The 27,863-nt window shown below is 46.2% G+C and overlaps 1 protein-coding gene and 1 non-coding gene across 2 annotated transcripts; one reads left to right on the top strand and one right to left on the bottom strand.

Annotated features, from left to right (window-relative positions):
- Window positions 1-4,361: 4,361 nt before the first annotated feature.
- LOC112315307 (small nucleolar RNA SNORA25) lies at window positions 4,362-4,486 on the bottom strand. Its single transcript, XR_002975883.2, has one exon. It is a non-coding gene; the product is annotated as a small nucleolar RNA SNORA25 (small nucleolar RNA).
- A 4,579-nt stretch (window positions 4,487-9,065) lies between these two features.
- Window positions 9,066-27,358, top strand: CCL28 (C-C motif chemokine ligand 28). The gene is made up of 3 exons (XM_024571935.3): window positions 9,066-9,237; window positions 22,001-22,127; window positions 26,628-27,358. Exons 1-3 carry the CDS (start codon window positions 9,174-9,176, stop codon window positions 26,833-26,835), a joined length of 399 nt encoding a protein of 132 aa, XP_024427703.1. The 5' UTR covers window positions 9,066-9,173; the 3' UTR covers window positions 26,836-27,358.
- The last annotated feature ends 505 nt before the right edge of the window (window positions 27,359-27,863 follow it).

The raw sequence follows: 27,863 nt of genomic DNA, 5'->3' as shown, positions 1-27,863 counted from the left end.
ACAGACCAGGGATCTTTCCTTACAGCACATTACTATCGGCTCTTCACTGTTACATTATAGTCCATTGTGTGGGTGGGCCACAGGTCATTTCTTTGACACTCTCTTGGTAGATATACAGGTTGTTTTCCACAATTTGCTATTAAAAGTAATGCTACCATGAGATTCTTAAGCTTACATCTCTGCATCTGTAGTTTGAATTCCAATAGTGAAACTCTGAAGTCAAAGCGCATCTTCATTTTAGGTTGCTAGGTGTTTCCAAATTTACCCTCTAAGACTTCGCACCCACTTGCATTCCTACTAACCACATGTGAGTAAACACTCGCTAACACCGCTGTGTGACGTGACACACTTTGACCTTTGGCAGTCGGGTCGGTGAGAACATAGCTCACTTTGGTTTGCTAATTTGAATAATGTCGAGCATTTAAAAAATATTTACAAGCCTTCTTAGTGCTGTTCATAGCCATAGCGCATTTTTTCAATAAGTCATTGAACACTTCCTTACTGATATTTATAAGACCTCTTTGTATAGCAGCCCTTTCTTGTCTCACAAATGTGCCCCCACCCCCACCACACACACACACACACACACGGCTGTTTGCTATTTGCATTTTAGTGAGATTTATTTTTCCATGTATTTCCATGAAATTTCACTTTTTCCAGATGATCAAATTTCTCATTCTTTTCTTTATGGCTTCTGTTAGGGAAGTCCATTCCTGCTCTAAAACTTTTTTTTAAAAAAGCTTCCATATTTCCTTTGGATAATTTAATATTTTAATTCTTTATATTAAATATTTGATACATTTGGAATTTAAAACTTCCACTTTATTTTTCCCACGTGGTTAACCAGGTGTCTCTGAGCCAATCATTGGGTAATCACCGCCCTCCCTGATGTGAAATGCTAACTTTTCTGTGTGTTCAGTTCACACAGACATTAGCTCCTGGATATATGCATCCGTGTCCAGTAGATTCACAATGTGTGTTAATGTAGAAAGATCTTTTGCTGCTTTCCTTTGCAGATTTTCCTGCTGGTATTCTCTTTTGCTTTATTAGCTTAAATTGTTCTTCTCCCCCACAATCCCCGATTCATTTACTAATCTTAAGCAAGTTCCCGAACTCCTGGGCTTCAGCATCATCCTAAAACTGGTAGCAATGGTATTGGAATGAGTTTGGGTTATTGCTATATATGGAAAGCAGGAGCCCTAAAAAAGAAGAGTTACAAATTTAAGTCTGGAAAGGAAGCCACAGTGTCAACCAGGAATAAGAAATTTAGTAGGAGGGGAGTTCCCTGCTCTGGCTCTCGGTTCAAACTCTGTTTGCTGTGGTTAAGTCCTGCACTTTCCTCTGTTTACTTTGGCACGCCTGGGGCCCAACCCCGTCACACACTTAGCTAAAGAGTCAGGAAAACACAGCAAGGACAGGGACCTGGCCTGGCTCTCCTAAAAGCCATCTCAGCTGGAAGATGTTTCATCCTGTTTCTAAAGAACACAGATTTCTGAAATATCACACTCCCACACTCCCCTTGGCTCTTGTTTCAAGCCTATGAATCCCCTGGTGATACATACTTTTATATCTAACCATCCTCCATGCTTTAAGGGAAACTCAATGTATAATTTTGGGGGGGTTTTGTGTATGGTATAGAAAACAATTTCTACTGAGAAGTGGACATTTAAAATATTATTACCAATTAGGCTATAGATATTCAAAAGAAGCCAGGGGATTATCATTGTAGACTTCTGCGACCACATTGGCGAGATTTGGCCCATGTAATGAAGGCCTGTTTATTGGAATAACCCAACTCCTTGTTCCTTCAACAACCACTAAGCGTCCAGCACTTGCCGAGCACTGAGCTAGGCATTGGCTGTATAACGATGAATAAGGTACGGGCCCTGCCCTCCCTGAGCCCCTTGATTGGGGGACCGAGGCACACACAGAGATATTTGTAATAGTGTGGGATAACTTGGCAATATATAGTAAAGAGATTTCATTGGGCATACCCTTGGAGAAGTTCCACTTCTAAGAATTAAAAAAAAAATGTTGAGACGAGTGAGCAAAGTGACTGATTCATCAGAGTATTTCAATAGTAATCGTAAACACCAGGAAAAGGATACAACCAAACTACCTAAACATTCAGCAGTGGAGAAAATGGATAAACCATGGAAAAAGCAAGAATACTATGAGTCCCTTGCCGGAGAAAAGGCAGTGCATCTCTATAGGGGTGGCTATGCCACGGAGGACCGTTCCTGACCCTTTAACCAAAAAACAAAGTCATGGCGAATGTTATGTGACTCTCTTTGTAAGCACAACGTACACTCATGGAGAAGTGAAAAATTCTGAAAGGGCAGACATCCAAATGTTAAAGAGAAGTTCACATTTGACTGGCTATTTGGTTACAGATGACTTTTCTATTTTCATACAACATACTGTGATAAATATGCATTAATGTAAATGAATATTGTACTTTATGTTCACAAAAACACTTTACGAAGGACATTTTTAGTCAGGAGAGGAGTTCGTGAAGACACAGGTGGCAGGTGCAGGGCCCGTGGCCCAGCGGCTGTCCTCCCCACACTCACACCCGAGTGAGTGGGGCACCGGTGGGTCCAGCCTGAGTGGGTGGGGAGGCAAAGCCAACTGGAAGAACTTCCTGCTCTCAGGGCGCAGTGAGGACGGAGGGCAGCCTGGCCAGGGTGAGGAGGCAAAGAAGGCAGGCAAGGAGTGTTCAGAGTGACCCCGGAGTTGTGCCTGAAGGAATAAGTAGGAGCTTTCTGGCTGGGATGGGAGGGGCTGGGAAGACGGTCCAGGCAGATGACCAGACCCACAACCGGGAGATCAGGGCTGCTGTGAGTGGCCCTACAGTTCGCGCACCGGCTGCAGGCTGCCTGCCCAGGAAGGCATAGGGGTGAAAATGCCGGCTCGCCAAACCCTGCACCCTAGCTGCATCTTCCCAGAGGAAGGGGCACCCTCTCCCTCACACTTTTCTCTGAGGAAAAGGGGCCTTTTGTTTCTGCAACACCTTCAGCTTGTCAAGCTGTGGGTCCTGAGGCTGAGCAAATAGTACAGGCCTGATCACCCACCCAGACAGGCACACCTTCTCCTGTTTACAGGAGGTGCGAGAAAAGCCTTAAGTCTTGATTTGGGAAACAGGTCTTCAGAGGACGCAAGGGCCCTGCCGCATGCTCTCCAAAGCTATTTAAAGCACGTGCTTTGTTTCATATAATTAGATCCATCAGTGTAGAATGATGGAAAAATGTGGAAAGTTTTATAGGGTAAAAAATGTAGGTAAATACTTCAGCTTAAGAGCCTAAAAGTCTATCTAAAACCTTGGGAATACCTGTGCCCTTTAACTTTGCAATTCTGCTTTTCAAAATTTATTCTAAAGAATGAGCATAAAGGTTTGAATTATGTGAGTGAGGCGTCACAGAATTGTTTATAATAGTGAAAAACATCCACAGTCTAAAAGTTCAGTGTGAAGAGCTGCGTTCTTTACAGTACAATACCTTTGTGCTATGAAATACTAAGCCAGGCAGCAATTTAAAGCGTGTGTTAGAGCTGGTTCACCTGCAGACCGGGCGGGGGGGGGGGGGGGGCGCGGGGCGACGTCCCTGCTGTGACAGCCCTAAGCATGTGCTTCCCTGTGTGACCACCTGCCAGAGTTTACAGTGAAGGCTTGCTTTCCTGTCCTCCCTCAGCAGGGACTGCAGCCCCTTTGTGGCCATTTGTCTTACACAACACCTTGCGTACGACAGGCCCCAGATAAAGATTTGTGCAGTGAAGGACTGACTAGATCTGCACAGAGAGAAGACTAAAGGAATATGCACCAAAAGGTTAGGAAAGCTCATTTCTGGATATTTAAACATTCTCCTTCTTTACACTTTTTTTGCACATGGCAAATTTTCTCCAGTGGACTCAATATAATTTTGTAATCAGAAGGGAACAGCATACTGTATGTTAAAAAGGTGTAGCTCAAGAGCCTTCCATGAAGCATTTTGAGTATGAGAACCCTGTCTGGCTCTGCCTTGCTTCAACAAAACCATTCTCTACAAATCAGAAAGCAAATATCACACAGGTTAAAAGGTGATTATTCTCAACACCAAAGAGATGTGTGTGTGTGGGGGGGCATTACACTGTAAATTCTTCTAGAATATTTAAATATTGACATGATTTACAAAATAGTCCATCTTTATACCAATGTTCAAGACAAATCTTCAAGAGAAATTTACTGGCTCAGTTTTATTTTGTGAAAGTTACTATTTTGATATCTTCATCCCCGTAAGTCAAATCAGTCATTTTATCTAGAGCATGGATGTCATCGCGTGTTTGTATGACAGCCTAAGGTTTATGCCCCATCTATCTATCTATCATCTTAAATCTGCTCAGGAAAACAGCACTATTCAACATCTGTTACGTCCTACAGACAACTTCAGTCTTAGGTCACAGCGTTAAGAGCTCCTGGTTTTGGTCCCGTAAGCTCTCTTTAAAATGACCTAACGCTTTACTTCTCTGTATTGAAAATGATCTGTTTTTTTCTGGTAGAGTTAAAAATATATATATTTTTTAAAAGTTGGCATCCCGGTATTCTTAGCCAGGGACATAGCACAATGAAAAACTACAAAACAATAGTTTCAGGTTGCCCTCAAACTGTTTTGTTCTATGGCTCTATACCCCGCCCCCTCCTCAATTTGGTTTTGTAAAAGGCCCAGGTCCAGGTGAAAATATTTGAATAGTCAAACTTGTTCCTCTGACTCTCCCCCCAGCACACTGGGTCTCCTTCCTAGTTAGTTCTGGCCCAAGCCCCGTCACTCACAGAGACACACGGCCCATTATTACTGCTTGTGTCAGGTTCCCTCCAGACAGAAATCTTATTATTCGGTTTCGCCCTCACCCAAGTCCAAACGGATCCACCCAGAGTTCCTCTCACGAGTGTCTTGTTACATAACAGCACGGCTTATGGTTTTCCAGTGGCCCATGGACTACTGCCGGTGGATGTCACGTTTGTGTTTCAACCCCAGGCTGACATCACGCCCCGGCCCCAGGCTGCCATTCTGAGGGCGGTGGTTTCCTGCGTCGTGCAGGCTCAGTGCTTTTCGATCCACTCGTCACACCACCTGTCTTCCAGGAACCACTTTCCAATCCACCAGCTCCTTCCCAGTGCCACCAGGAGCGACTGGGAAGGACAGGGAAAATGCTAATCAGAAAACATGACAACTCAAAGAGGGGCCCCTGCGCTCTCCAAGTCCTTGGAGTCTGTGCCTGGGCCTCCCTCCTGGCAGCCCCATGGTGACATTGCCTAGCAGAAGACACGGGCACATGGTGAAGGGGAAGCTGTCCCGTGCAACAGAGAAGTGAATAAGAGGCCACAGGTCAGCACACAGGGGTCTGTCCAAGCCCAGGCTCGTCAGAACTGCGCCCAGCCTCTGCGGGATTACAACTTACTCCTGCTCCCAAGGGTCACCCTTCCTTTCCTCTGCAGACCAGCCGTCCTCAGGGAGGACTCTGAGGGAGATAACGTCAGGCGCAGGGACAGGCTGGTGAATGAGTGCTCAGGCACGTGTGTTGTTTTCGTATATCAAAATCATTTTGTAAGTTGTTACAAATCAAAGAAATTTTTAAAAGTCGGCCATTTCAGAATTTAATTTTTGCCCAGCTTCCCTGCCTCTGACTTTGGGAGTGCACTGCTTGGTCCCCTCTGGTTGTTGTGGTGGGTGCACCTGAATGCTCGGTGGTGACAGTCACCTCCGAGGGTGCTCTGTGCTCTGTTACCGAGACCTGTGATGGGCGCCCCTGCTTAACGGCAGAGTCTGAGACTGCTGCTTTGTGCGTCTGGGCCTTGTCACTCAGGAGGCCACTGTCTTTGCCTGCCCTGTGCCCTCCAAAGCTCTCATCTTCTATTTTTTTTGTAACTCCTCTTCTTGGGAGGGAAATTGGAGCGTGGTTAGCTACCACACCTTGTCAGCTCTTGACCTTGTAAGGCAGCACTGCCCAAAGCAAATATACTGTAAACTCCATTTGTAATTTAAAATTTTCTGAACAATCTCATTAAAAAAGTAAAAACAAACCAGTGAAATTATTTAAAAATACCTTATTTGACTCAATATATCCAAATATTATCATTTTAGCATGCAATCAATATGAAAATTATTAACAAGATATTTTATCGAGGAACCAAGATGGCGGCGTAGGTAGACACACTGCGCCTCCTCGCACAACCAGAACTGACAGAGAATCGAACAGCAAGGGGGACCAACACCAAGAAAATAGAAAATAAACATTCATCCAGACTGGTAAGAGGGGCGGAGACTGGCACCGGGGTGGAGAGGACTCGCGTGGCTGTGGCGGGACTGAGACTGGCGGAGTGTGGGACAAATGGCGCAGGCAGTCCGAGCACTAGCAGACCCTGCAGCCCCACATTTGCACAGATAAACCCAGAGGGCCGGACTCAGAGTGGCGGAGAACGGGGCAGGCAGAGTGGCGGGTAGCACCCTGTGGCACCACATTCGCCCACAGATAAACCGGATGAACGGCGGGCAGCGAAGCAGACTGCGCAGCCCAGGGCTCCAGCTCCGGGAAATAAAGCCTCAAACCTCTGACTGAAAGCGCCCCTGGGGGTTGGGGCGGCAGCAGGAGAGACTCCCAGCCTCACGGGAGAGGTCGTTGGAGAGACCCACAGGGGCCTAGAGTGTGCACAGGCCCACTTACTCGGGAACCAGCACCAGAGTGGCCCAGTTTGATTGTGGGTATTGCAGTGAAAGATTGAAAGCCGGAGGAGAGTGAGGCGGGCGCCATTGCTCCCACTCGGCCCCTCCCCCACGTACAGCGTCACAGCGCAGCCACCAGCATTACCCCGCCCTGGTGAACACCTAAGGCTCCGCCCCTTAAAGTAACAGATGTGCCAAGACAAACAAACAAACAAAAAAAATGGCCCAAATGACAGAACACTTCAAAGCTCCAGAAAAAATACAACTAAGCGACGAAGAGGTAGCCAACCTATCGGATGCACAGTTCAAAGCACTGGTTATCAATATGCTCACAGACTTGGTTGAATCTGTTCGAAAAACAGATGAAAAAATGAAGCCTATGCTAAGAGAAACAAAGGAAAATGTACAGGGAACCAATAGTGATGAGAAGGAAACTGGGACTCAAATCAATGGTATGGACCAGAAGGAAGAAACAAACATCCAACCAGAAAAGAATGAAGAAACAAGAACTTGGAAAAATGAGGAGAGGCTTAGGAACCTCCAGGACACCTTGAAACGTTCCAACATCCGAATTATAGGGGTGCCAGAAGGAGAAGAGGAAGAACAAAAAATTGAAAACTTATTTGAACAAATAATGGAGAACTTCCCTGATCTGGCAAAGGAAATAAACTTCCAGGAAGTCCAGGAAGCTCAGAGAGTCCCAAAGAAGCTGGACCCAAGGAGGAACACAACAAGGCACATCATAATTACATTACCCAAGATTAAACGCAAGGACCTACATCCAAGATTACTGTATCCAGCAAAGCTATCATTTAGAATGGAAGGGCAGATAAAGTGCTTCTCAGATAAGGTCAAGTTAAAGAAGCTCATCATCACCAAGCCCTTATTATATGAAATGTTAAAGGGAGTTACCTAAGAAAAAGAAGATCAAAAATAGGAACAGTAAAAATGACAGCAAACTCACAGTTGTTAACGACCACACCTAAAACAAAAACGAGAGCAAACTAGGCAAACAACTAGAACATGAGGGCTGTCAATAAGGGAGTGGGAGGGGGAGAGGGGGGTAAAGGTACAGAGAATAAGTAGCATAGATGATAGGTGGAAAATAGACAGGGGGAGGGTAAAAATAGTGTAGGAAATGTAGAAGCCAAAGAACTTATAAGTATGACCCATGGACATGAACTATGGGTGGGGGGGAATGTGGGAGGGAGGGGGGTGGGCAGGATGGAGTGGAGTGGGGGGGAATGGGACAACTGTAATAGCATAATCAATAAATATATTTTTTTTAAAAAGATATTTTATCTATTTTTGTACTGAGCATTTGAAACAGGTGTGTGTTTCATACTTGCAGCACATCTGAACTTGGACTAGCACATTTCAAATGCTCGAGGGCCACGCGTGGACAAGAGGCCACCCCATGAGACAGCTCAGATGGACAGGAAGTGTGGCGGGATTCTGGAAGATTGTCCACCCTGACTCCTCACTTACAGAAAAGTTAAGTACACCTCTGAGGTTCTGCAACCACGTACTGGAAAGGCAGGATTAGAACCTAGTTATCCCCTCCCTAGCCTATGTTTTTATTCATGAAGCTGATCAACAGCAAAGCTGGACAAGCACCTGCACCTCCTCGCACCTGCTCTGGGCTCTCGTTTCCACCAGGCATGGCCTGCAGGGAAGAGGCCCCTCCACCTGTCCTCCCCTTTCTCCTAGTTCGACTAACAGCTTCATTGGAAAGCTATTTGGCTGCAAACCAAGTCCACGGTGGGATCAAATTTTTCCATATCTTTCCACCAGATGATAATGTCTTTTTTTTTTATGACTTGTCCCCATAAACTTTTAGTTCCAACAAGGTACTTAAAAACTCTGATTCTTTTATGCAAAGGTTTTCCATAGGGGTGTTCATTAGAATCACACATGAAGCTTTTTAAAAAAGAAAATCTCATTTATTGACTTGAGAGAGAGAGAAACGCCGATTTGTTGTCTCACCTACTTATGCATTCATTGGTTGCTTCTCCTTTATGCCTTGACTGGGGATCGAACCCACAACCTTGGCATTAGGACAGTGCTCTAACCAACTGAGCACCGGGCCAGGGCCTCTAGAGCTTTTTTAAAAATTCAAACTACTGGCCTCCTACTCCAAAATTCTGACCTATAGGTCCATGGAGGAATTCTGGCAGACAGCTATTTTATTTTTTTAATGATTTCCAAGTGACCTGATGCATATCCCCAACTCACAGTGACATCACCAGCTGTCAGATGGCCACTGACATGGCCTGATTCCCCCGTGGCCAGACACAGGTCTGGTGTCAAGAAAGAGCCTGCTCTCCAGGAAAGAAACTTGAGAAATGGGTGGGGCTTGCTGGCCTTTTCCTCACGCTCTTTCTCTGCACCCCAGGAAGACTTTAGCCTCACTTCCTGACCTTACAGCCTCACCTGCGGTGCGGTCGTGCGCGTGTGAGCCAGAGCCAGGGCGCAGGAATGCAGCAGGCGGGACTGGCTCTCCTGGCCTTGGCTGCCTGTGTGGCTCTTTGCCCCTCGGAAGGTGAGTGGGGGTGTCTGCTTCTCAGGGGGGATGCCTCCCAAGATGAGGGGAGTGCCAGCAATTTGGAGCAGGAATTTCTATCTTCAGATTGGAGTGAACAGTGCTCCACAAGATAAGAGCATAAGTTTGAACTCCTGATCTCCAAGAATTTTCAGGAAGGGACCTCATATCAACAGAAGTATTAGTGATTCGCTACCTGGTAGATGAGGTCCTTCTGTAGGAGTGCACCTTTGAGCAGCGTCTTAGAAAACCCCCAGGGGGAGGTAGGGCAGGAGCCCCTGTGACTCATCTGTCTCCCCTCACCCTAACTCGCTACACTCTCTGGACATGGGTGCGCGTATTACTGGAAGAAAGACAGACTTGACCTTCTGGGTTGGGGTTGGGTAAGTGGCAAGCTTTCCGGACAAAGTCAGCTCTGTGGCTCCTGAAAACCAAAACTTCAACCTGACCTTAAAAAGGGACGCAGGATACAGGAGATTGACCTGCACAAATGATATCACAGAGAACGCCAGCCACTTGTGAGCTGCCAACATTCATACGGACACTGTAACTGCATTTGGGCCCAAGGAAGCTTTGCCACCGTATTTAGAAAACCCGGAATATAGGTGCTTAATACCGGACTGAGTCAATTCTTTCCTCTTCATCTTTCTTGCTAAAACTTTACCCTGAAAAGATTCTCTAAATCCAGAACAGAGGTCAAACATGTTTTATTTGGTCTGCTTAAAAAAAAAAAATTAAGCCAACTTTTAAAAACAGACCAATTTCACATATACCTACTCACACAAACACACATACAAATTGGAGTTTAAATCTGCCCTTGACAGAGTGGGTCTGGCAGCCATAGTCTAGGGTACCTGGTAGGGACTGTCGGGAGCAGACCAGCCTCTGCCCTTCCCTGGAGCTGCCAGCATCCCAGGAACTACCTGGCTCCCGGAAGTGTTTGTGTAGGGACCGGGATAGTGCCCCAGTGACCTGGGTTTATATTCCTGAACCTGGGAAAAATCTGGATAATCTCTTCCATTTCAAACGTAAAATGGATTTCTATCAATCCATTTTATCAAGACAGAGAACAGTGTTTTTCATTTTATGTTTCTCTAAGATTCTTCAGGAAAATTCACCATTGAAATGTTAGGACTCACTTCCCCTGTTTCTCAAAGGTCTACCTGCCTGCTAAGGCTTTATCTAAACTCGGACATTTTGGCAACGCAAATCCACTTGCCCACAGGACCTGGAAGTGGGGTGGGGAAGGAAGGGGGGGAAGGGCAGGCAGTGGGGGAAGCCCTGCCAGGCCCAAGGCCAAGTTCCTGGAACTGAGTCCAGACAGAGACCGTGGGACAGCAGAACACAGAGGTGTTTGGAAAAGAGCAGCCAGTGATGAAAGAAAGAAAGGAAGCTGAGGAGACCCAACCATAGTATTTTGGGTTAATTTGGGTCTTTTCCTAAGGCCATTTGGGCCAGAGGAGCTTTACGTTGTGTGAGAAGGCCCAACCTTCCACCCTTTAAAAAATGAGTGCTTTGGGGTTAAAATGAGTGAGAGTAGACCTGAGCACAGCTGTGGAAGCAAGAGGGCCGCCCACTGCTGTGCACAACAAACTCTGAGTGTCCATGTCCCAGGTCTCTGGGGAGGCTCTCGGGGACCCCGGCTGAGTAGGGCTGGGGACCTGTGGGACAGAGGGAGGGAAGGAGGAAGGGAGGGAGGGAAGTGGGGAAGACCAAGTAGTGCAGGGAAGGATGGACAGGTGGCCTTGCCAATTGTTGCAGGCTGGGGGAGGGAATAGGGAAGTGGCCTGTGCCAGTTTGGAACTCTGGGAAATACATTTTGTCCTTCCAGGTATCAACTGTTCCGTTTTCTTAATAATCCCTGCAATGGCCCCCTTGATAGGGTAGCGCAGTGACTGGCATACCCAAAGTGCTCTGCACAGATCAGGAAGCAGCAAATGAAAGCCTTGGATTCTGCCCAAAGACAAGAGGGCATACTCCACACCTGCTGGCATGGCGACAGGCTCCCAGAACTCAATATCACGTCCATAAAAATGTCTGTCATCCACTCTCTGGGGCCCCGAGCCAGACTTTAAAGCCACACATAGGGCTGTCCAAACTTTTGGCGTCTCTGGGCCACACCGGAAGAAGAGTTGTTTTGGACCACACATTAAATACATTGCAACACATAATCATAAAAAAATCTCATAATGTTTTAAGTAAATTTACAATTTTGTGTTGGGCCACATTCACAGCCATCCTGGGCTGCATGCGGTCCTCGAGCCACAGGTTGGACAGTCCTGGTAGGGCTTTGCGGGCCAGGTCGCATCTGCCAGATGCAAGCTGGGCATTTGGCTTCACTGGATCCCAAACTGGCTTCCTTCTGACCGACAATCTATCAGATTAGCATGGCTCCCGATTACACAGACACTTGCTAGAGACTTGCTGCTTGCATCCTATATAAAAGAAAACTATCTCTTGCTTGTTTTAATCATAGCAGACTTCCTAGGGAGGGCTCCCAAGGGTGTACATTTGTGCCTGGAAGTTGTTCTGCACCATTGGGTCTCTCCCCATCTGCAGGAGTGGTGGTCCCTGAGAGGCCTGACGTGACCAGCCAGGCAACCTACCCTTCAGTTTCTCCTCAGGTGTGGCCTTTAGTTAAAACAATATGTCCTGCATTCCTCAACACCACCGTTAGATTAAGGGTCTAGATTTCAGTTAAAAAACCCAATCATCATATCTATAATGTAGTTCAGGGCTTTTTAAAATGCCCTTTGTTATGTCTGGGGGCAGAGTGTTAACAGCAATCTTTTCACGTGAGTCACGTGTGAGCCCCTTGAAAGAAACCATTTGTTTACTCTCAATAATGACTTTTAAGTTACCTTGCTATATTACTTGATGTATTAATGTGAAATTGTTTATATATATCTCTTCTGGAATTATAAAATCAAAATAAATTTAAAGTTTAAATAAAAACACAACAACAATGCCAGGAGGACTTAAAGATAACATTAACCTAATATAATAATACTGTTTGGCCAAACCTAAATCACCTTTCCAAACACGAACACAGCACTGATTCTCCAGGTGCAGATTTTGAATTTGATGGGCATGTACTACCATGTTCAGAGTAAGGTGTTTTCTCCCCACCACTTTGTTCTGTGTGAACCATGGCACTATAACTTGGCCCTCCTCAGCATGAGTGCATTGCGAATCCACTCCGTTCTGTTCTGATTGGCCTGGGACAATTAAGGCAGGAACTGGCTGGGTAACAAACAAGCGAAGTTCAAATATTCTGAAGGTGCTCTTTTAAGATGGCCTTCCAGGAGGTCCAGAACATGTCTATTTAAAGATTATCCCTGAAATGACATACTAAAATGTAGGAAGAGTCAGAGCTCATGAATCCTAAGAGCACATCCATGAGCCCCGTCCCAGAGATCAGTGAAAGGTTGAGTTTGAGGAATGTTGGCATACTCAATGAGGAAGAGTCTGGGTGGGCTTTGACCTCCCAAAGGCCAAGTCGGAATTTGGGAAATTGCTTAATCACTCTAAGCTCCAGTTTTCTTATCAGTAATATAGAAATAACAATCGTCGCTTCCCTAGTGATTTTCATGACTAAATGAGAATATATGGAATGTGTCTGGCACATAGTGGCTGTTCAATAATTGTTAGTATAAAATTTTAAAATATAGGAGGGATGGGGAGAAAAGGCACACAACTGTAATTGAATAACAATACAAAATTAAAATTAAAAAAATAAATGAGTAAATAATACAAAGAAAATTTTTTTAAAATTTAAATATAAAGTATAGATTTAAAAAAATGAGTGCACCTCTTCTCCATTTTTTAAATGCCTCTCCCTCCCCAAAGGTAATAACTCTTCTGGGTTCTGTGTGCCCTTCCAGAACTTCCCCCATGAAATTACAAATATGAACCCATTTATATCCACACTTATTTTTTTTAAATAAATAGGACCACAGTCTACATATTTTATTTATTTTTTTAAAAAAATTAATCAGCCTAACCATGATTCTGTATACCCAAAACTAATATAAATAATATTAAATGTCAACTGGAATTGAAAAAACATATATAAAAATTAATCATTTTACTTAATCATAATAGTATACCTGTTTAACACACATAATTATGCCATAAAAATTTCCATCATTCATTTTATAGACAACATACAAACATCCAGAACAATTTGGAACATTACAGTTTCATTTATTCATTCATTATCAATCAGGGTCCTATCAAGGAAGAAAGCCAGAGAATAATTTGAACAGGGAAAGTTCAATGTGATTAATAGTGATTGTTAACTATACCAAGGGATAGGCAGGAAAGAAGTACTCATATTTAGAGATTCCTAGTATATTTAGTACTAGTATATTTAGTATATAATGTAGTATATTTAGAGATTCCTAGGACTGAGACAGAGTTTTCAAGAAGAGATCCTGCACCCTTTTGCTGCCCAACTGAGACCCAGGCCTGGGAGAGGGCACAGCCATAGCTCCCCTGAAAATCAAAAAATAATCACTGGGTCAGCCCTCCAGTTTGCAGGGGACAGTTCTCAGGTGTCCTACCAGAGGGGGGCGCTGCCGGCTGCTGCGCTCTCGCAGAGCCAAGTGCTGGAGAAGCTGTCCCCGCCCAAGCCAGCCCGCGAAAGCCATCTTCCGGCAATGTCTCTCTAGTGCCCTCTACCGACAAAGTGTAGCATGACAGCTGGCGAAGGAAAAGTAATATTTTAAGAATTGGCAATTAAGGGTGAATTTGAAGTGGAGGGGCGATAAATCCACACATTCCACGAGCACTGAATAGAAACCTGGGTGCCTGCCATGGGGCGGGGACTGTGCTGCATATTGGCCTCCATCTAGATGTTTTTGTTTGCTTGTTTCCATTTACCGAGTGTTTACTCTTTGTCACCCCTGTTCTAAGCACTTCAGTGCACGAACTCATGCCATCCTCACAACAGCCCTGTCAGATAGGTGCCATTCCCCTCCTACCCGGCATTACAGATAAAGGAACTGGGACAGAGAATTAAGTAACTCACCCAACATCAGCTGGTACGTGGCTGAGCCAGGAATCGAACCTGGTTGTCTGTCTCTGTATGCTTAACTACTGTGCAGTGATGCCTCTCAGCGTGTCTCTGTGGCCCCAATTATCCGCCCCTCTTCAGGAAGACCCCCTGACCCCTCCAGCGTCCATGCTGTGGGAAGTGCTATGACCATGTCTCCATATTAAGAGGAAAAGAAAAACCCTCCTTCACGCTCCATTACCCAAACGTTATCCCAGGGTTCCAGAGAGCCCCGGGAGGACTTTATTTGGGCCGAGCGTTTCATGCATCGTGGCTTGAGGACGGCTGTGGACACCTGTGTCTGGAGGTATCTGTGAGTGATGAGTCTCCACAAGGCAGGAAGTCCGCGGGAGTGGGGGAGTGTGTCCCTCACCAGCTCCATGGAGCATTTCGTGTGTTTACGTACTGCCCTTTTCAATCTGCACCCAAGACTCGCGGTACTGCCAGCAGCCGGGTGAGCCTTCCTTAGCAGTGTTTCCCTTTATCCTGGGAGGCCTTTCTCCCACCATGGCATGTACCTTTGCTCTGTTCCATGTTGCTGTGACCCATGGTGCTGTTTATGCCAGAGCTTTTCAAACTGCATTTCTAATAAGCCCCCAGGTGATGCCATGGCTGTAGCTCTGGGGGCCACGTTTGAATAGCAAGAGACTGCACCGCCGTATATCCAAGGAAGAGGGGAAGCTGGTTTACATCTCCGGTAACAGGATCCTTTCCTCAAAACCCAGAGCCTAGTTTTTGTACCGCACATGTGATGTGTAGTGCTTTAGTGTTCATCTTAACAGGTGTTTTTTGTTTATTGTTGTTCAAGTACAGTTTTCTGCCTTTTCCACCTATGCTCCCCCCCACTCCAGCCCTCCCCACTTCCCTCCCCTATTTCCACCCCCTCCTTATTGTCCATGTACCCTTAATAATTGTTCCTGCAAACCCTCCCCCCTTTTTCCCTGTAATCCCCTCCCCACTCCCCTCTGGTCACTGTCAGCCTGTTCTCAATGTCAGTGTCTTTCATTATATTTAACAGGTCTCAAAACACAGAACTCTTTAAAGCCTCCAGTGACCAAAATGGACAGAACCAAATCAGGGACAGACATTCAGGGCTAATCACTCAGTCCACTTAATATTGGAAATAACAAGGATGACTGCCCAGGACCAACAGAATCAATAGCAATAACGCTATAATTAATAAGACAAATAGTAATGCTTTTAATGAGATGTGAATATCACCTTTAAAATATCAAATGCAATGGACAAATGATTTATATCCTCCTGAGTGGACCCCTAATTGCTTGAGGATAGATGGATGGCATGTTTCCAAAAGGCACTGTGAAAGTTTACAACATTTAGGCCATAAGACCTTGACCCAAAACTGATCATCTTATTTCCTTAAAAAAAAAAAAAAGAAAAAATGTTTAAATGGCACTGAAAGCCTTAAACCAAAGTTAAAAAAAAGACATATAGGACTACAACAGAACTTAGTTCAGCTCAAGAGGTATTTACTTAGCACTAATCCCAGGCACTGTGCTGGGGTGTGGGTAGGAAGATATCCTGAGGGAGCTCATAGTCAACGTCAAATAGACTCTTAATTTTATATGTGGTAAAGGCAGGAAAACACAGGGCAGTGGGACCACAGATTCGCATGGAGAATGGACAAGACTGGGAGAAAGAAGGCAACTGGGAGGCTCAGTAGGCCAGGTGCTAATTAATGAGGCCTTGAACTTGGGCAATGGTAAGAGGGATGCAAAGGGAGAGACACAGTGAGCAATGTTAAGGGAGTGAAGCTTACAGGAGTGTGTGACTGGCTGTGGGGCGTGCAGGGGGTCGGGATGACATGACCCTGGGCGGGTTTGGGCTTCGGTAACTGGAAATGATGGTTACAGCAGATGAGAAAGGAGCAACTTTAAAGGGCATAAGATAACGTCTTCAGTTGGGTACTTACTGAGTCAGGGGAGCTGGTGGGATATTCAACAGCAGCTGGATATATGCCAGGATATTGGGGTAGAGGTTAAAGTAGACAAAGATATTTTGAAGTTACTGACATAGTAGTGATGTAGATAGAATGAAAAGACTGGAAGGTCAAGGACGGAGCTTTGAGGAATGCTAATTATTGAGGAGTGGGCCGAGGAGAAGGAATACACACAGCAGACCTTACCTGTGGAGACCGCACAGCCTGGGCTTCACTGGCCGGTGCATAGACTATGATGTTCTGAGTCCCTCTCCGCCTCCCCTGCCCTCCCCAACCCGTCTTGGTCCTACAGGTTTTTCCCCATGATTCCCCAATCAAAATAGTCTCGATAATTCTCAAATTGTGGGTCCCAGAGAAGAATCCTTTCACTCTAAGAATCTGGGGCAAGGTGGTCTGATAGGGTCGGAGGCTGGTCTCTCCCATGATGAGAGCCCCTACCAGCTTGGCAGCTGCTCTGGACCCGCTCCCCACCCTCTGCTGCTCCCCTAGGTCCCCCAGAGGGCTGCCCTTCAGCCGCAGGTGCTGCTCTCATAAATCACCATTCAGAGGCGACTCCAGGTGGAGCTGATGGGCTGATACTCTGGAGGGTCCTTCCTCAAAAAGAAAAGGGGCATCTCTGGAGGGGTCAGGGAAGGGGCTTCGAGTGACGCAGGTGAAGCGATCCTTGCTCCTTCCTACCTCTGGGCCCTGCCGCTTTGTCAAGCCCGCTCTGCAGGGTTTCTTTCTTATTTGCAATAATTTCCGCATAGTTTCTTCTGGGGAGCCCCTGCTCCATCAGACATGTCTGCGTGTGAACTCCTGTTTTAGAACAGAAGCAGGTTCTTTTCCTTGGGGTTTCTGGTCTTAGGCAATGGTGGCATCAAAGTGGTTTTTGCGGGAAGGCGTGGTTTCCCTAATTCCTCATGAGCTGGCTTCCACAAACAAGTAAACATATCATATAAATGAAAACTATATTAGTGCAGGAGAAATGCCACCTAATCCCCTTTTCAACCTTATTGACACTACTAAATCTCACCTATATGGAAATCAGAGGAATCGCTGACCGTTCTTTAAAAATGGAAATATTCTGACTAGAGGCTGCATGAGAAAACCTCTAGGGGGCGACATTATCCAGAAGACTTACCACTGCGTGAGTCCAAACCAGCCTGACACGTTCCACCTGGCCTAGCTCCTGGTGCACTTTGGCAGGATTCTGGCCGTTTACCTCCCTCGGGACAGTCACATCCACCAACGTGTAACAAACGAGGCCTGCCTCACCTTTTGACAATTAACCTGATTGGGTCAAGTAATCTCCAGGGGAGCCCATCCTACCTTTATGCTCGAGAAATTTGAGAAATGCCATCCAGTTTACAAAGTACTTAGAGGTCATGAGGGTCTTTCTGGCTTAGAACCATCCCTCGAATTGATGTCAGCACTCAGCAAACTCAAATTCCTAAACAGGCAGGTTTGCCGGTGGCCCTTGATTCCCACGCTGCTTCAGGAAGGCCATCTGCTATTTTACAGTTGCCTGGGTCACAGCGCATAGCAGCGGCCTGTGTATGAGCTCTTTGAGGCTAGTAACTCTTCATTTTTCTACCCCCAGCTCTGATATAGATATAGATACATAGAAAGTGGTTCCTTCTGTAAGAATTCACACAGTAAGGAGAGCACATGTGTGGATGGATACATGGATAAATTCCAAATTTTTAAGGGGATATTAAAAATAAAACAGTTTGACTTGGAGAATAGGCATCGCAGTGTAGCTAGAGAAAAAAACAATTAGTTTTAGGAAACAAATGTGTCAATATTGGTAAATATCAGGACAACCACTGTTCTGTTCTCCTACAGCACTTTTTAAGAAGTTGAAATATAATTCACATACCATAAAATTCACCATCTTACAGTGTACAGTCGAGTGGTTTTTAGTGTATTCACAGAATTATGCCCCCACCAACACTGATTCCAGCACGTTTCATCACCCCCAAAAGAGACCATGCACCTGTGAGCAGTCACTCCCCACCCCATGCCCGCACCCCAGCCCCTGGACATCACCAGTCTCCTTCCCGTCTGTGCCTTTGCCTGCTCGGACATTTCATAGAAACAGAATTTTACAATACGTGGCCTTTTGAATCTGGCTTCCCTCACTTGGAACATGCCTCTGTTAACTCTTGTTTTGCTGTGTTGTGAGTATTTGTTTACCTGCCTGCCTCCGGCGGCGGTACTGTTAAACTTCGCGAGGACAGACACTATGGCTGCTGTATTTCAACATGTCTGATGCGGAGTTATGGGTCTGGCACAGAGGGTGTTGCATGTTTGCTGAACAAGCAATGCCTTTCCTATTCCAGCAAATCTGGTTGGGTGATGTTTGGGTGTGCCTCGATAAGCATTCCTCACATGCGGAACAAAATGGAAAGCTCTTACTGGCCCTAGATTGAGAGGGAAGACAGAGATCCTTGAGCATGAAATAGGTTGCACTGGGAAATGGAAATATTTTCCTTGTTTGGGCTGCTGCAGACTTGCATAACACTCAGTTAGAACTGAAGTGAGGCTGAGCCGAACTATTAACACTTTATATGGCCTGTGTGGGTGTATTTAAACTATATCTGTTCATTTAAATGCATGGTTTAGAAGTTATTGGAGAGAGGTGTGCTCTCCCTCCCGGGAGCACACCTGGGTCTTCCCTTGCCCCCTCTTCTTCCCCTATAGGCGGGCACATCTCCTAAACTCTAAGGGACCCCATGAGACTTGCAGCTAGGGGAGCAGTGGGCAACAGCAGCTTCTCCCGGACTGACCCCCTGAACTTGTCCCCAAGACCCCCTTTTCTCTGACTTCTCTGTGAGCCAAAGCAGCCCCACCTGGGCTCTCTCCTGTCGCTTCTATCCTAAGCCCTTCCTTGTTTCAGTGTCCCCAGCTTTAGTATGTCCTCTCAAAAATCACCTGGACTCGTGTTGTGAAGTCTGTCCTGCATGACGTCCAGAACCCACATACTGCCAGCCGGCCCGAGGCAGCACTGTGGGCTGGTCCCTGTCCGGTAACATTCTCTGGCACCCCAGGTGGGGAAAAAGAAAAGTTATTGAAGACATACATTTTTGTAATTAATTTATGTAAATATATAGTTAAAGGATACTTGGAGATTATATGTATATTCTAATTTCCTGAGAATTAAAATACATACACACAACACACACACTGGGCTGATGCTAGGTTGTCAGGATGAAGCCAAGATTCTGTTCCCAAAGGAGCAGCATTGAGCTGCTGGGACAGGTGGGTGGGAAAGAAGGTACAAGTGTTTCTTTCTGGACAGAAAAACCTCCAGTGCACTTGGCACAGGTCCTCCTTGAGGACCTGGGACTAAGGTCACGGCATTTTCCCCTGACCAAGGACAAGGCCTGAAGTCACTGTGGAGCCTCCTTCCTGTACTCTTTCCATATTGCTGATAAGAGTCTTGCCAGAGGAGATTGCAGGGTCTAAGACACCAGCTTCAGCAAATTTGACTCAGCACAAATTTGACTCAGCATTTCCTTTCCTGCTACCCCAGGGCTCTGGATGTGAAGTTCCGGGGAGGAGGGAATGTTCCACCCCCCCCCACTCCCCACTCCATCAGGTGAATTCCAACTCCTCCTCTAAAACTGGGTCCAAACTTCATGTGTTCTCCCCTAGTGGAGTTCTCCAATATTCTGGGTTTTGTTTTTTTTTTAAGATTTATTTATTTTTAGAAAGAGGGGAAGGGAGGGAGAAAGAGAGGGAGAGAAACATCAACGTGTGCTTGCCTGTCACATGCCCCCTACTGGGGATCTGGCCTGCAACCCAGGCATGTGCCCTGACTGGGAATTGAACCAGCAACCCTTTGGTTCACAGGCCAGCACTCAAGCATTGAGCCACACCAGCCAGAGCAGCACTGGACGTTTTTAAAAAGTACTAGTATTGCAGGCCAGTTGAAAATCTGTACTCTTTCCAGAAGTCTTTGTTTATAAAGTCAGGGCTATATATTCCCACATCTTTTCTTCTGTGTATCTGTGCACATTTTTAAACAAAAATTGAATCATTTATAGTTCTCATACTGAAATTTGCTTTCCTCACTTAATAATAAATTATGGAGTTCACATACATGAGCATCTATATACCGACCCCATCCTTTCTTCCATTTAGATGGACCATTATTTATTTATCTATGGGCAGACATGCAGATGGTCTCTAATGTGTTGCTCTAGTGACTGCCTCTCCACCCATCTTTACAGCTTGTGGGAACCTTTCAGGAGGACCACAGTTCAGGTGTACAATTACCATGGGCCGACGCAGTTATTTCTGAAGCACTTAGTTCCAAATCTGTCTCTGCTACTCCAGCCTCTCGAGGACGGGGACTATTGTTTTATTTATTCCTGTATCTCCCGGTGGTGAGCATGGTGCCTGGAACTGCTTGGTAAACATTTATTGACTAATTAAATGAACAGGTGAACGGAAAAACGGCAATGGAAAGGTCTGGTGCCCAGAGAGTGAGTCACACACGGAGTCTCACTTCATCTTCAGCTGCTCTCTGCCCATAGCTGTGCGGGGGCCTGAGGTTGCCGTGGGCGAGGCAGGGACACGGAGCTGCTCCCCTCTCCCAGGGGCAGGCGACTCTGTTGCTTACAGCTGACACCAGAGAGCAGCTGAAGCACCTCCATTAACTCCTCACTCAGGGGCTAACATTTGTCTGTTATCCGGCTGCCGCCTGTAGCCTCTTGATTCTAATTCCTAAATTTTTTCCTTTACTTTCCTATGCACATGTGGAACAGGAAGCATAGGGAAGTGCCGTGGGCCTGTGGCAGGTGGCAGTTTACAGGAGCACACTCGGTAGGGGTGAGATTTCCTTTTACCTTGGCATTGCCCTTGTCTCCTTACCTCTGGGTGACATGAACCCCTCCTAGCTTGACTTCCTGCCCCATTTCTCCCATTTTAATCCATCTTGCTTATCACTGCAATGTGGGTTTTCCTAAAACCCTCCTCCTTTCTCAGATCTTTAATGGTCTCCATTCCATAAAAGCTAACCCTCCTTAGACGGACATTTAAGGCCTCAGCGGTGTGACCTCTGTCTTTTGAATAGTCCCCATCCCTCATCTTCCTACTCAATCTGGACAGAGTGGTCTATTTTCCCTCTACACCCTAAATGCACCTTGAATGTACCTTACGCTTTCCTATCTCAGAACTTTCACACACGCCCGACCGGGGACCAAACCTGAAACTTAGGCACATGCGCTGATTGGAAATCGAACCCGGCGAACTTCCTCTTTGCAGGGATGTTGCCCAATCCACTGAGCCACCCCGGTCAGGACTCTTGACTGTGCACTTCCCTTAGTCTGGATAAGTCTCCATTTTTCTCCACCCATGTGAACCCTTCAGGATTCAGCCAAGTCCTCCCCAGGTGGGAACCCTTTAACCTGCTCCAGGGGCCCGTGGGGCTGCTCTCTTCAGGGCTGTGTCAACCTGGCTTCTTCCGCCTTTTATCCAGTCAGTCTGCAGTCCCCCACCAGCATGTGGTCTGGAGCGTTCTTTCACCTCTCCGTTGGTTTCGTGCCTTTGCCTGTATGTTCTTAGTTTTATCTCCCGCAAACACAGCGTGAGTTCTGGAAGGCAGACACGCATCTGCTCCAGGTCTGCATGCACGAAGCCATCCATCAGCACACGCTCAAGAGGATTAACATTCTGTTTCTCCGGAATCTTTAAGATGAGAACTGGGCTGTTGTCCTATAAACTCTAAGTTTAACATTTTCCTTCTTTTCTTCTGTTAGCCATACTTCCCATTGCCTCCAGCTGCTGCACTGAGGTCTCCCAGCATGTCTCCAGAAGGCTTCTGGGGAAAGTGAATGTCTGTCGCATCCAGAGAGCCGATGGGGACTGTGACTTGGCCGCCATCATGTGAGTGCTGGGCCGTGAGGAGGTCTGAGCCTGCCTGGTGATCATTTCTTGGGAAGGCTCCACCTGATACAGCATGTGCAAATGATCACTGAAACAGGGAGGGGATAGTCCACGCCCCCCCCCACACCTCCCTGGAGTGATGCTGGCTCCCTGTACCTGAGCTAGGGTGTCCAGAGCCCCCCACGGCCCCCTGCTGCCCCCACTGCAGGGCTGAGATCAGGGCTACATGCCTTCAGTCACTGAGCAAGGTGCACAAATTTTCCAAGCGAAACAAAGGACATTGTGAGTGAAAAACAAGCATAAAACCAGAAGGTGACTATTCCATGTCATGGCTCCAACTGTAACTTTTTCCAGGCAAGCATGTGGGGCACTGTCCTTTCACCCCTGAATTCAGCCAGGGTGCGTGTGAGGTCAAACAGAAGTGCAGAGGCGGCTGCACCTGTCACAACTGCCACGTGCCATCAAGCACAGATGTCCTTCTTTGCTTTCAATTCTGGGCTGTTTGTTGGCTCATGGTGAACCCTCTCACCCTGTCTACCTCCACCCTTGGCTCGTCATTGAAAACTTTAGACTTAGGTGTACCCAGTGTCTCTGTGGAGACTGTAAAATTGAAAGGCACTGGTATTTTGTAAATCTGGATGCTGATGTCAGTGCTGTGAGGAAGGCATGTGTGAGTGCCACGTCACTCAGGAGAAAGATGTGACAGAGAGATCACGAAGTTTGCCTGGTATTAGGGGGGTCAGTGACGTGGGCTGTGAAAGAATTCACAAGGAGAAGAAAGTGCAGAGAGTAAAGATTTCATTCACTCTCCAAAAGAGGAGAAGGGGGTGGGGGGAGAGAGAGACACCAGCACTGAGGGGTAGTGGGGCTTTGGGCTTTTATTGGATTAGATTGGATTAAAAAGGGTGGGGGTGGCTGCTGTGTGGCCCCTGGGCTGCTGGGACGTGGGTACTGAGGCTGCAGTTGGTTCCGATGTTATCTTCTGCCTGTGGCTGTAAGGAGAGGTCAGTTCTGTTCCTGCTTCCAGTCATTTCCAGTCCTGGGGACATAAGCCCAGAAGAATAAAATGACAGTCATGTTTAAGAAGGTCACAGCCCTGCCTGGCAAATGGCGCAGCCATAGCAAATGGCGCTGGCTGTGTGCTTTCCGCTGGGGGCATGCAGCTAGTGAACAGCTTCGTCTGGAGCACTGCGTCCTTCCCAGGTCTCTCAAAAGCGATGCAATGGTGCAACCAACCGTACGGTGCTCTCCCCAAACTCTGCTGCATTCCACACCTTCCACTCGCGGTGACAGCACATCGGGCATCGCGCCTGCCTGCTGCTCTTAACTCCGCTGACCGCCCCAGACATGGCTTACGGCGCCAGACACTGCTAAAGAGCCCTTCGGCGCTCCCTTCTTTGGGCTACACGTAGGCGCATTGCTTATCCCCGAGTTCCCGAGTCACTGGGGAACCTCCTTATTTATTCAATGAATTCGACAAATATTTATTGACTAGCAATTAGGTACCATTCGATATGCTGGGGATGTACCAGTGACAAAAGAGACTCTGCCTTCCCGAGTCTCCAGGAGACAGACTCTGGCTGGGTCCTGCAGGCCACCCTCTGAGATTTAGGATACATTTCCCCCCTTTTCAGAGAAAGCCATCTGTTTCCCAGCTTTGAGACACACTGCTCCAGACAAGGCTCTCAGAAGTCCAGAGGAAGAGTTTGTAAGGCGTCTCTGATAGACTTTCTTCAGGGCGGGGGGCCGCAAAGGCCCCGCAATTCATGGGTATGAATGTGTGAGCGTGTTTCTGGGGAGAAGGTCCATAGATTCCATGAGTGGCTGGCTACGTGGGAAAAGGGAGGGGACCGAGTACTTCCCAGCTACTCCTGAGTTCACCCTACCACCAGGGGCTCCATCCATCGGCTCAGGTGCCTTCCAAGGGATGCTTCAAGTGCCCACGTCCTTGGAAAAACTTTAGGATATGCCTGGCCACAATTCTATCAGGTTTTTAAATTTTAATCTTAATAAATAGTGCTGGTGGTCGTTGGAGAGTGAAAAATCATAGGCAGCTCGTGGATGGACAGAGCTCTGGAAAATTAGAAACTGGACCCTTCTGGGTGTGTGTAAGAGTAGAGACACATGCTGGGATCATCGGGGACACTGTTGCTGACAGGAGTTTCCGAGAAGTTTCTTGGGGATAAGCAGATGCAAGATCGAGACCTACAAGGGGTAGGAGTAGAAATGATGGAAGGGAAAATGTGATTTTTTAAAAAATGTCTTCATTTTAATAAGGACTCAATTTTCATTAAAGGGAAACCATGAAGCAAAACCCTTGGATCTAAAAATAATTACTTCATTCAAGTACAAGTTTATAAACTGACATCTATGGGCTGATAAGACAACTGAAAACTATATAGTAGTTATGATCTTGTCTCAAAAGCGATGAAATTTAACTAATGTCCCCCCAATAAATTCAATAAAAAAGAAAAGAAGAGGGAATCCTTTTGAAGGAGACTGATGTGCTTATAGAATCAGTAAATCAAAGTAAAAAATACCTGTTGGAATTTTCATAATAGTGAATGAAAATTTTGATTGTTTTTGATGAAGAGAGTATGTTAGAACTATTTCTTCATTTCAATGATTATTAGTATGAGCATTAAGAAAATTTTTAAACGACTTTATATTTAGAGAGAGGGGAAGGGAGAAAGAAAGGGAGAGAAACATCAATGTGTGGTTGCCTTTCATAGGCCCCCTATTGGGGACCTGGTCTACACCCCAGGTATGTGCCCTAACTGGGAATCAAACCAGCGACCCTTGGGTTTACAGACCCACACTCAATCCACTGAGCCATATCAGCTGGTGCTCAACTATAGGATTTTAAACACTATAGCAGCTTGGATTTGGTAGCCATGTTCAGGGGGCTGATTTTTTCCTTATATTACATTAAGAGGCTGAGGTCTCACTGGGTGGACCTTTGAAAAGGGCCCCCCATGGTAGTTGCTGCCTGTTTTCCTGTGGCTCTCCATCTCCCTGGGTCCTCTGTGTCTATCCCCTGTCCACATCTCCCCGTGGCCTCGGTGCTCCTCCCAGGAGCCCCTCACTTGCGGAATAATGGAGTTGAGCCCTGGCCCTCTGCTGGGAAACCCCTGGGCTTGTCTGGCTGTCCGTGGAGTCTCTCTGCTTGGGTTCTCACTGCCATTCCCGGGACAGAGAGGGGGTTAGGCCTTTGGGAAGTGTAGGAACATCATTCTTTTTTGGTTTTAGTTTTTCCTCTGGATTAGTGCTACAGCCAAGTCCTCTCCTTTCATAGCTAAAGGCAAACCAGCTGGCCGTAGTGGGAAGTAGCTTTTCTTTGGAAGGCCTCTCATGTAACACAGACAATGTATTGTCCTGTTAAGATGCCTCACTTCTTTCAAACAAAGGCTCCCGCGTGTTGGCCTGATTGCGCTGAAGCTCATTCAAACCTTCCCTGGCTGGTCCTCCCATTTCAAGAGTCCCCACACTAGCTGACGATTCCTCAGGTCCTCTGGAGAAATGGCAGCTTCCTCTGTATCTCTCTGGGTTTCCCCCAACAGGATTTCAGTTTATCCAGGCAAGGAACAGTGTATATGTAGAGCCAGCAGGATCTGCAACATTTAATCAAAACTGGATGGTATCTGATGGGGAGTTAAAAGTCATAATGTCTTTTGTAACAGGACATTCTTCTAGTTACTAGAAACTGGGAATGGTGCCCTGGGGGGTCTGCCGCCCCAAAGGCAAATTCTCATGTAGAAAAATGGAACAAATTCTGAGAAGCGGGGTAGATCTATAGGGCATTAAAATGTTAATGAAAACCTAGAACATTTCAGTTGATTGTTTCACTGGAAACAAAACCAGACCGTCCTTATTTTGAACAATTTTCACTTCATATCTACGATTAATTCCTGAATCCCTACTATGAACAAGGCCTTCTCAAGACACTTGCAGACTACTCCTCCCTCAAAGAAGAACACCACGGGACAAGGAGAAAGTTTGAGACACGAATTCGAATGAAAGGGAGTCAACCAAGTGCCAGAAGAGGGACGAGGGTCAGGGCCATGGAGTCTCAAAGGGGAAAGGGGGCTCTTAGCTGAGAGGATCTAGAAAACCTGACTGAGGAGGGGAGGGCATGTCTGAGACGGGCAGCGAGGGCCGAATCGGTTTTGTCGGGTGAAGCCTGGGGTCTAGAAAGAGAATTGTTTCACTTGGTTTATTACCTCCTCCTCTTCCCCCCTCCTCTCCTCCCTCCCTCCTCCCCCAGTTCCTCCCCCTCTTCCTCCCCCTCTTCCTCCCCCAGTTCCTTCTCCTTCTTCCTTCAGTACCTTCTTCTGCTGAGGAGCCACAGACCACAGTGTAGTAAAGTTTCGACCTTGTGGTGCTCAGTTTTAGGGCTCAGGCTCTAAGAATCCACTGTGTCTGAAAGTGGAAACTGCCGGTAAGTCACCGAGTGTTCGTTATACTTTCCACCCGTGATTTTTTTTCTTCCTTCTCTGGCAGCCTGCACGTCAAGCGCAGAAGAATCTGTGTCAGCCCACACAGTCGCACTGTTAAGCAGTGGATGAAAGAACAAGCAGGCAAGAAAAATGCCAAAGGCCACATTTGCCACAAGAAGAAACACCGCAGCAAGAAGAACGGTAAAGGGGCACGTCGTGGGGGGGACAAAGTACCAGACCACAGAGCTCCTTCTCAAGGACAGCCCAGCTGACCCTGTGAACACATTCCTGACGTGAACTTGGCCAAGGCGGGTTATAAATTTACCATGTGAATGTTCCTTCTTGAGAGCCAACAGGGCAAAACAAAACGATGTTTGTTAAAAGACACAATGATACCGTAGGCAAAGGTAGCCAATAATATACTGAACTGAAAAATGAAACGAAGAGATAATACTTATCTTCCCGTAGTATTTTAAGAGCACAGCAAAGAGATACAATGTCTTCAGCTTTGTCACTACGAGGATTTCCAAACCTACAGAGGAGTTGAAAGAGTGGTCCAATGAAAGCCTGTATACTTGTCATCTAGACGAATCACTGTTGGTATTTCACCACATTTGTTTTCTCTCTCTCTTTCTCTCTTTGTGTATGTGTATGAAACATTATGTAGAAGTATACACATTTTTGCTAAACTACTGGAAAATAAGTTGCAAACATTGTGAAACTTCACTTCTGCGTTTCTTTTTACTGTTACAACTGACATTCCTCAAGAATAAAGACATTTTCTATATAATCACATGATCGGCTTTATGCCTAAAAAGATTACAGTTTCAGATCTATATATTCCACATTCAAATTTGCCCGCTATTCCCAGAGTATTTTATATAGTTTTTTTCAATCTCTCAATCAAGGTGTACATATTGCAATTAATTGTTATATTTCTTTAGTATCTTAATCTAAGAAAGTCTCTCTGCTTTTTTTCTTTCTTCCCGTGGCAAAGATTTTCTCAGAAAAGTCTACGGGTTTGTCTGTTTCCCATGAGTGCACTGGGGTTCAACATTTTCAGTAAGAATGCTTCCTGTGTGAGTCTCTATATTTCTTACTGCATTATTTGGAGTTATAAACATTGAAGCTCATTTTCTAGGTTAAGTTTTAGCTGAATATCTCTTTAAAACACCTAGTTTGAATAACTGCTGTTGATAATTACTGATTGATAAATTCTTATGCTGGAAAAAAAAGTGTCTGCTGTGCTCCAGAGCTGCCCCCCACCCCCAGTCAGTTCTTAGAACTTGCGGGGTGCAGA

The sequence above is a fragment of the Desmodus rotundus genome, chromosome 1 (assembly GCF_022682495.2).
Source record: "Desmodus rotundus isolate HL8 chromosome 1, HLdesRot8A.1, whole genome shotgun sequence".
Lineage (NCBI taxonomy): Eukaryota > Metazoa > Chordata > Mammalia > Chiroptera > Phyllostomidae > Desmodus > Desmodus rotundus.
The sequence above is the reverse complement of the archived record's forward strand: the minus strand, read 5'-3'. Positions and strand labels throughout refer to the sequence as shown.